The 9,724-nt window shown below is 49.8% G+C and overlaps 1 protein-coding gene across 2 annotated transcripts in view; it reads left to right on the top strand.

Moving 5' to 3' along the window:
* SNRPN (small nuclear ribonucleoprotein polypeptide N) overlaps positions 1–2,530 on the top strand; it is a 5,996-nt gene extending 3,466 nt beyond the window's left edge. For both annotated transcript variants that reach the window (XM_006760330.2, XM_015561764.1), the window contains 6 exons: positions 165–316; positions 958–1,069; positions 1,405–1,557; positions 1,840–1,978; positions 2,183–2,308; positions 2,385–2,530. In XM_006760330.2, coding sequence (XP_006760393.1) covers positions 165–316; positions 958–1,069; positions 1,405–1,557; positions 1,840–1,978; positions 2,183–2,308; positions 2,385–2,422 — 720 coding nt within the window. In that variant the 3' untranslated portion in view covers positions 2,423–2,530. The remainder of the gene's footprint in view (positions 1–164; positions 317–957; positions 1,070–1,404; positions 1,558–1,839; positions 1,979–2,182; positions 2,309–2,384) is intronic.
* Positions 2,531–9,724: the final 7,194 nt, after the last annotated feature.

Genomic DNA, 9,724 nt, shown 5'->3' with positions numbered 1-9,724 from the left:
GGTCAGGTGGGGGCGGGGCAAAGGCAGGATCTGGGAGGAGGGTCCGCAGCAAGAGGGGCCCAGGCCACATGGGGACAGTCAGGGGAGAAACCAGAGGGGAGGGAACGGGGGTGACAGGCAGGAGGGAGGGCAGCTGTGGACACAACGAACTCCTGTCCCTGCAGACGGTGGGCAAGAGCAGCAAGATGCTGCAGCACATCGACTACCGCATGCGCTGCATCCTGCAGGACGGCCGCATCTTCATCGGCACCTTCAAGGCCTTCGACAAGCACATGAACCTGATCCTCTGCGACTGCGACGAGTTCCGCAAGATCAAGTGAGGCCACTTTCTCACGGTGTCTCTCTAAGTTTGCGTGGCTGTCAGAGGAGGGGGGGAAATAGGAAGAAACATCCCTGATCATCATTGATCAGGTGCCCCCCGCACGCCCTGACCTCCAGGGTCGGGCAGATCTCAGCCAGGGAGGCACACCAGCCAGACGCTGTCTGTCCACTCTGCTCAGAGCAGGGACCATCCACCCACAGTGAGTCCTGTGGAGGCCACTGTCTGTCCAGCCGCCTCTGCTCCGTGGGAGGAGCCTGGTGGCCTCGCCCATAGGAACACGGGTCCTGCTTCCCCACCCTGCAGTCCTGCTGCTGACGGGAGGTCACTGGCACCCATTTCCATGGCCCTTTGTGGGAAAGGGGAGGCCAGGGTGTCACGTGGTTAATCAACCTCTTTATCTGTTGGCCCTCGGGGCTTATCACTGTCCCCTTCCTTCTTGGTTACCTACGATGTTCAGTTAAACATGATTTTAAGAGCTTCCCGTCGGGAACACAGTGAGGCTGTCATTGCCTGATGGTCTTAGCCAGTCAGTTGCGTCTCTCCCACACAGAAGGTCTGCGTGTTGTTTCGTGGTTAGTCCTCTTTGGGAGAGCGCGCTCGGTTCCGGGGTGACTGAGACAGACTCCGGTTTACAGGCCAAAGAACGCCAAGCAGCCCGAGCGAGAAGAGAAGCGGGTGCTGGGCCTCGTGCTGCTGCGCGGGGAGAACCTGGTGTCCATGACTGTGGAGGGCCCTCCCCCTAAAGACGTAAGGACAGCAGGGCGAGCAGACAGGGATGGGGACGGGGTGGGGACGGCACAGGGTGGCTGCTCTACTGAGCACAGCAGGCACGAGGGGTCCTAGGCCCATGTGCCCCATCTGACTGCACGCCTGGTGGTGAACATGGGACTGCCGGGTGCCCCATAGATGTGGGGGCTTTTGTTGGCTGTCGGGCAGCCCCATAGAAGAGCACCATTTGATGGATTAGCAGCTGAGCTGCAGGTGCCTGTGGTGTCCTTTAACGGGACAGGAGACTGAGGGTGGGAATAGGAGGATGGCTTCGCTCTGGTGGTCCTTTGACTTCAAGCTGTTCCTGGTTTCAGACTGGCATCGCTCGCGTCCCCCTCGCCGGGGCTGCAGGAGGCCCTGGGGTTGGCCGGGCGGCTGGCAGAGGCGTCCCAGCTGGCGTTCCTATTCCACAGGCTCCTGCGGGACTAGCAGGCCCTGTCCGAGGGGTAGGGGGACCCTCCCAGCAGGTGAGGAAACAAGAAGTCTGCTCTGGGGGCCGTGCCCAGAGCCAGAGGAGTGGGCGTGAGCTCAGACAGGGCAGCCGCAGTGAGGAGCTGCCACAGGGCCCACGCGGTAGGGGGCGTGTGTAATAGAGGAGGTGCTGGCGCTGGAGCAGCGTTCTAACCTGTGAATGGGACTTGCACAAAGGGCTGTGGGTGTCGGACTTCCAAATGCTCGTCACCCCCATTGATCTTCTGTCTGAACGAGGGAGGACGGGCATGACCGGGTGTCTCTGGCGTCCTCTCCAGGTGATGACTCCACAGGGACGAGGCACCGTTGCGGCTGCCGCGGTGGCAGCCACGGCCAGCATTGCTGGAGCCCCGACTCAGTACCCCCCGGGGCGGGGGACACCTCCCACCCCTGTGGGCCGGGCCACCCCCCCTCCAGGTAAGGAATGGATGGGGGTAGGTCTGGCAGCAGAGCATCATGGACAGGAACTGGGAACAAACGCCGATCTTGGCCTCCTGGCGTCCAGGGGCAAGGCTTCAGGGTGTTTGAGTGGCAGATGGCACCTCGGCCACGTTGGTTGCAGCTTTGTCAATTCATATTTTTTGAATTTGTGGGTCATTTTTTTTTATTTTCCTGTCCTAGGCATTATGGCTCCTCCACCGGGTATGAGACCACCCATGGGCCCACCCATTGGGCTTCCCCCTACTCGAGGGACCCCGATCGGCATGCCTCCTCCAGGAATGAGGCCCCCGCCCCCCGGGATCAGAGGTGAGTTGGCTCAGAGGCCCCTGGATTCCGGGTGCGCCCCTGATGATTGTCTCATGCGGTCTTGTTTGTCTTCCAGGTCCACCTCCCCCAGGAATGCGTCCACCAAGACCCTAGGCTACTGTTGTCCTTAGTCTCTCTCTGCACTGTGTCTCGTGAAACTGTAGCGTGTTTGTGAGCTGTCCTGCCGCACTGATAGTCGCTAATAAACGATAGAGCAACACACTGAGGGCTGTGTGCATTCCTTCTGTTGTTTATTGAGGTCAGAGTGACACGGGCCTTCTCTCCTGTTGGATTTATCCTGCGGGGCGAGCGGAGGCCTGCTGCGCTCTCAGGACATGGTGTTGTGTTCTAACCTTCGCGCTGGGCCTTGGCGATTGTAACGGCCTCCACATGCATGCGTTTAGGTGGTGAGCTGATAGGCACACAGTCTCTGTACCTGTTGGGCCCTACATACCTGCAGGGCTGGGATGGGCTGAGGGCTTGTGAGGCCACGGAGAGAGGAAGCTGACGGGGATCACGCCTGAGGAACAGGAAGCCCGCCCTAGTCTGCTTATCCCGGGCTCTGCCCCTGACCAGTGGCCATCATCTGGGAGTGACCACCGCTTCGTGCCCACAGGTAAGGACTCACACTTCAGCTTTGGGGAGAATGGGTAGGGGGCAGGGGCTCCTATTAGGGCAGCTGTTCTCAACCTGTGGGCCGCTACCCCTAAGACCATTGGGAAACACATAATTACATATTTTTGTGATGAATCACTATGCTTTAATTACGTTCCATTTGTAACAATGACATTGGGGGTCACCACAACGTGAGGAACTGTATTAAAGGGTTGCAGCATTAGGAAGGTTGAGAACCGCTGTATTAGAGGGACATGGTGCTCCTCAGACCCTAAAGGACAGTGGACACTACGTCCATTGTGTCACTTGGGTTTGATGATGGAGCGCAGAGGTGTGAGGCATCTGGTTTGCAGTCGAGGAAAAGAGTTGCTCCTTCCCTCAGCAGCCGAGATCGCACAACCTGATACAGCCTGTAACTGGTGTGTCAGGACCCCTTTTCTGGGTGCTCTGCTCCGGGATAACCGGAGGATTATCTGTGCGATTTTTTTAAAAATATATCTTACTGACTTTTTTACAGAGAGGAAGGGAGAGAGAGAGTCAGAAACATCCATGAGAGAGAAGCATCAATCAGCTGCCTCTTGCACGCCCCCTACTGGGGATGTGCCTGCAACCCAGGTACATGCCTTTTACTGGAATCAAACCTGGGACCTTTCAGTCCGCAGGCCGGCACTCTATCCACTGAGCCAAACCGGTTTGGGCTATCTGTGCGATTTAAAGACATCTGACTGCAGGCAGGGGGCCTCTAGGTTTTAGTCACACAGCTACGGGAGGCAGACATCTTGAGATGCCAGCCAGAACCCTGCTTCTGGGAGGGTCTTCCGTCAGTAAAGGCACACAACACTTAGAAGTACAGGGTAGTACCATAGATTCAAGTAGGAGTCTGCCTTAAGGCTTGGTTTTTTGGGTATTCTGTGTTTAATTAACTGATTTTTTTTTAATAAAAGGATATTACAGCCCGACAATGCTTCAAGCTCTGGGCAAGGGCTTGTGTTCATTTTCAATAAAACTTTATTGCATTCATCAAGTAGGTCATTATAGTTCATTATAGTTGCTACTGAATCGTGAGGTTTGGAAGGCTATCACCCGCTGATACGTTGCTAGGTGTTTTCTTAGTCATAGTTGCCGCCTACTTACCTTGGGCCTGGCACCCGGCAGTAATGCTGAGGATTTGAGTTGTATGAAGCCAGTGGACAAGGCGTGATGGGGTGGGGGATGGGGGGTGGGGGGTGGCACAATACAACCTGTCCAGGCTCACGCAGGCCCTTTCTGCCCCACAGTGACACCTGGACAGGAGGGATGCGACCCGTGTCCTGCTGAGCCAGCACTGCCACATCTGCCCTTCGGACAGACCCGCCCCCTCCAGGTAAAGTAACCGCGCACAGAAACGCCCGCGTGCATTGCAAAGGCCGTGGCTAGGTTCATGATGACACAGGACCTTGTCTGAACTTCATGATCTCAAAACATGAGCTTGGATGTGTCACTGAAATCTAGTCATGCGCCTCACACACACCTAGCACACCTGGTCAATAGGAAGTGATGGCTTGACATGACAACTTAGCATACTTTCCATGGCAGTTAACACACGTTCATTCCTCAAACATCTTTCCGTACAACCTTCACACACATTTCAAGCGCATCCTTTTCTCTTCTGTACATATTTGTGCTGTTGGAGGCAACAAAGGAGGCCCACCCACGGACCCCGACAGGCACACGTGCGGAGGGAGCGGATGCCAGGCATGGAGACTGCCCACCCGCTGGGATGGAACATCGACACCCGCGTTCTCGGTATCTAGTGGTGGCTAGGTGAAGGCCTCACGTTGACCAACATGCCGGCTGTATGGAACATGCCTTGCCATGGACACAGCTCCTGTTTGAGGACAATTGATCTTGTCTGTCACCTAGGTCAGCGATTTTCAACCCATGTGCTCCGAAATTTCTAAAGCATGTAACTCACCCTCCCTTAAACCATCAAATAGAAAATTATGAGAATCCACGCAACAATGGCTGTTCAGTATGAATTAATCAAAATTATACTTTTGGTCAAATTGGCAAAAATTGTATATTTTGGTGGCCCACTGAATTTTACTAATTGGCTTACGTGCTATGAGATGAGAAAGGTTGAAAATCACTGCCCTTGGTTTAAGGTCTTACACAGTAAATGTTCAAGAAATGTGTGGCATTAACTAGTTTTCTAATGTTAACGGTACAGCCCTTACAAACCTTCAGTGACTCCCCTACAGTGGAAACGTGTGATGACAATCCAGGCCTGTCCCACCCAACTCCGTGCTTGATCTCTAATGGAGCCCCCTGCTCCCAGACAGGGCCGAGCGGTGGTGCCTGCAGGGACACTGTAGCCATTGCAGCCCGGAAGTCCTGCTTGAGGTCACAGGGCAGTGAGAGGACGTGGCTGGCTTAGAGCAGAGCAGCAGCATTTGACATCAGTCCCAGGACACTGACTCTGGAGTGAGTGTGGGTGAATGAATGCCTTCAGGAAACCAGGCTCTGACAACAGGCACTGGGCAGTCAGGAGGGACATCAGGTGTGGCTGCCATTTAATTCTCAAGTTGTAGTGGAAGAAGCCTTATGTGACTTCAGTCTTTAGCTAAAGGACATAGCTGTGCCCCATGGCTCCTGCCTTCAGTAGCATCTTTGTCATTCAGCAGCTTAGTGAGCTTCTCTACCTGATTTCGGCATCTTTGTCATTATGTAGCATCTTTATCTTACTGCAGCTTCTTAATCTTTATGTAGCATCTCGATCTGATCGCAGCATCTGTGTGTAGCATTTTATCTTATTGCAGCATCTTTGTCATTATGTAGCATCTTTGCATCATTGCAGCTTCTTAGTCTTTATGTAGCATCGTTACCTTATTGCAGCTTCTTTGATTGTAGCTTCATTATCTTAATCTTTCTGCAGCATCCTTGTCACTTAGCAAGAATAAAGGTAAAATATAGGGTTCCCAATATGAGTAATTTGGTGACATCAGGAAAGGAGCTTGTGCTCTGGCCTCATGGTGACATGTGGGTGGTGTTCCCATAGCATTGGATTTCTTGTGTCAGGGTGAGTGGATTTCATGTGTTCGATCAGACTGACTTTCTTGACCACTCTTGATGACCTTTCCACCTTGATTTTTTTTACATTCTGGAATACTTGAGATTTTCTACCTGTAGCCTATGTTCCTAAATTGGATTACAGCGTGTTAATGGAGGAGAGGAAGTTGTCAGTTCTTACTCTTTACATCTGTCTGGTGGTGATACTTGGTGTTCCACTTTTCAGTTTGGACAGTTGGCTTGGGGAAGTGGATTCTAAGATATTTTCTTGTAAGACACCAAAGGTCTCAACTCGATTCCAACAGATTTCTGGGTGTTTCGTGGTCTTTGATCCCCAGGTGTCACTTGAATGAAATGGCTGTCAAAGATGGCTGATGAGTCACTCAATCTTGTAGGCCAGGGCTTTCCTGATAGTAGAAATGTACAGTCCACAGGCATAGCCTTCGACCAGGTGCACTTGCTGTTGGTAAGACGTGGGCTTGACTCATGATGAGCTATGTTGTCTGAAGTGAATGACGTGAAGGTCACCCGAAAACTCTGAAGTCCAGCCAAAGTGTCCATCCACGCACGTGGGCCGCACATTTCTTTAACATCCGTTTGTAGGCTGTACATTTCACCAGGCTCCCATCAACACGGCAGGCTAGTCAGAGAGAGGAGGGCGCTGTGGGCTCTCATCCCCACCCACCACATCTGCCGTCTCACTTTGGAATTTCCCATCATGCATTTCAAGTGACACCCTCATGACAGCCTCACTGGTTCCCACCTTGGACCAGAGCTTCCTGAGCCCGTGGCCCCAGCCCCTTGGAGCACCTCCAGTTAGCACAGGAGCCAGAAAGCGCCAGTTGGTTGACACCTTGCTTTTGTCTGAGATGAGTTTACTTTTTTCCACCTACACACAGAGGGAGCCCTTTCATTCTTTTCTTAGTAAGTCACCACCTTTTGCATCTTGGCAAGATGTAGATGGAGATTCAGTTGTTGGCTCAGATTAAAGGGGGCGTCATAGGCGTTAGCAGTGGGTGAATCTGAGCCCAGGAGAGGAACGGTTTTGCCAAAATGCCATGCATTCTTCGGGGTCTTCACGTCATTCTTTAACATCTGTAACATCTGTAACATCTGTCTTGTGTGAGTAATGGATCTTATGACCTGAGATTGACGTTCTATGACTAAGTGCTTGTGCTTTGCTTGTAATAGCTCTTGTGAGAGGTTGAATAGTAATTAAACAGGTATTTAGGAAAACCTGTATAAAAAGTTACCATGGACAGTTGAATGTATTAAGACCTTATCCTTAAATAGTCACCTTAATTTGTTAATGCATGTGTGTGAGTGTGTGTAAATAGCGTGGGTGTGGCGAGTGAACAGCTTTTAGTGGAAAGCTGTTGGGGTTCCAATTAATTACATTCTTTGTAAAGTAAGTTAGACAAGTATTTTCACAGTTCTTTACCTTGTTTAGTTCCAGTTGTCCTACCAGATTTTTTTTTTTTATATTTACTACCTCAGAGACTTGCTTGGTTTCTCTTAGAGAATTGAGAGAAGTAAGATGCCCTTTCTACTAACTGAATTACAGTGGGAACATCAGTTGAGTGAGACAGGAAAGGAGGGAGTTAGCGGTCTTTTGACCTTGGACGTTGGGTGCCAGCTAGGGTGGTCCTGACTTCTGAAAGGACACTGGTCATGCTGGCTGAGAACCACCCAGAACATCCATCCGTTCTTGAGGGGCACGTGGCCTAGAGAGAATCCCTACACAGCACAGGAAAGGCTGAGATGGAGAGGGAACGAGTGTTGGGGGAGGAGAGCGCAGGGAGGAAGGAAAAAGGAGGGTTTAGAGGGAATCTATCAGGTGTGAAGAGAGACTTCCTTTGTGAGTCTTTGAACATCAGAAGGCTGTGTTGGGAGGTTAGGAGTTGGAGGGACCACTGACCTGCCACTTTTGGATTCAGGGCCTCGTTCTCAGCCAGCCTGGAGCGGGGAGCTCCCAGATCCTTGCCTGAGGTGACTGTGTAGCTGGGTTAGTAGAAGGTGAAGGGGTTTGCATCTGTAGCCAGCTGAGATGAGACCAGGCTTGTCTCCAACCTTAGTGCACATGAGAATCAGTCTGCGGGCTTGTACAGTTTGTCCGTGGCTGATTCAGTAGGTATAGGGCGGAAAAGGTGACATGCCCTGTTCAGGCACCACACAGAGAACAAATAGCTGGGTTTGATTCAGAATTCAATAGGCATTGTCTGACAGCATGTTGTACAACTGCTAATCTATATGGGATTCATTGTGGCACATTTAAAATTGACTATGAGCATTTAATTTTGAAAGAAATTGGTTGCTTTTTTTTCTTGAAATATAATCAGTTAGGATCCAAATTTATAATTGGCCGGACACTCAGAAATTGGAGAATTGGGAACCCTTTTATCGGAACAAATTAAATTGCCAAAATTTAAATTTAGGTACCTGATTGGAGGAAGCAAATTAATTTTGATAATGTCTCTAATAATGAATCAACTACCCAAATATTGACCTCAATTTGGATGAAACTGAACAGTAAAGTTTCCAGAAAACAGTAGTATTCTCAATAGCATGTTTATCTCATAGACATGGTAATTTTTGCCAGATGCTTCCACTTTGGGGGAGTGTTTTATCCAGTTTGTGTTCTGTGTTGGTTACTGAACTGTGCACAACTTTATTACTTTGCATATGGTTGTTGTATTGTAAGCATCCACTCCTGCATCATTTAAAATGGCCATAAACTGGCAATACCAATGACGTCATGGGTGATGCTATTTTCTAGTGGCAAATTTCAATATGTATTTAATAGCTTGGCTGTAAATATCCTGGTGGCAATATTTGGTATTGATATTGGACTTTTGTAAATATGCTTCTAAATGGGAATAGTGTTACAATGGACTGTTCACTGTTAGTGGCAAACTTTGACATGTTGCCACTTTAGTCGGGGTTTCTCTGTACTGGGAGGGGCTGAGGAGTATGGATGTAGAGAGACTTTGCAGGGACTGAAGAAGGAACCCAGACTAGAAACAAAGAGACCTCTTCTGTGGCTTGGACCGAATGCAAAGTGAGCAATCCTGTTGTTTTAGGAAAGTGTGACTTAGGAAGGGACTCCCGATGGGAGCAGGGAGACCTCTCTTCTGTGGTTGGACTCAAATGAGCAATCATGGAGGGTTTTTGTAAAAATTGTGACATGAAGGACCTCAACCTTGAAACAAGGAGACCTCTCTTCTGTGGTTTGGACTCAGTACAGTGAGCAATCATGGAAGACTTAAAAATGTGACCTATAAAGGAAAGGGACCTAAATGTGAAACAAGAAGACCTCTTTTCTGTGATTTGGACTCAAATGAGCAATCACGGAAGACTCACAAAATTGTGACTTGTAAAAGGACCTAAATTTGAAACAAGGAGACCTCTTTTCTGTGGCTTGGACTGAAGATAGGGAGAAATCCCACAGGATTTTTTAAAAACTGATGATTTCTATGAGGATAAGTTATGGCAATGATGCAAATTTTTTTTATTTTTGTAGGATGGCAAAAAATGTGTCGTATTTTTCTAATAATCTTTTGCTTAATGTGTAACTCTCTGGTGAGCATGACTGAATGGACCGGGTGTTTCTCAAACTAGTCAGTTAAGGTCCTAGTGAGGCCAAAGGAATATTTAAAATTCCCCATCCCCCCAAAATACGAATCACAATGAGGAAACTAAAAATTAAACAACTCACTGAGCAATATTTTTGTCTTAGATCGCAACATGGTAAAG

This window comes from Myotis davidii, unplaced genomic scaffold (genome assembly GCF_000327345.1).
Source record: "Myotis davidii unplaced genomic scaffold, ASM32734v1 scaffold2757, whole genome shotgun sequence".
NCBI lineage: Eukaryota > Metazoa > Chordata > Mammalia > Chiroptera > Vespertilionidae > Myotis > Myotis davidii.
The sequence above is the reverse complement of the archived record's forward strand: the minus strand, read 5'-3'. Positions and strand labels throughout refer to the sequence as shown.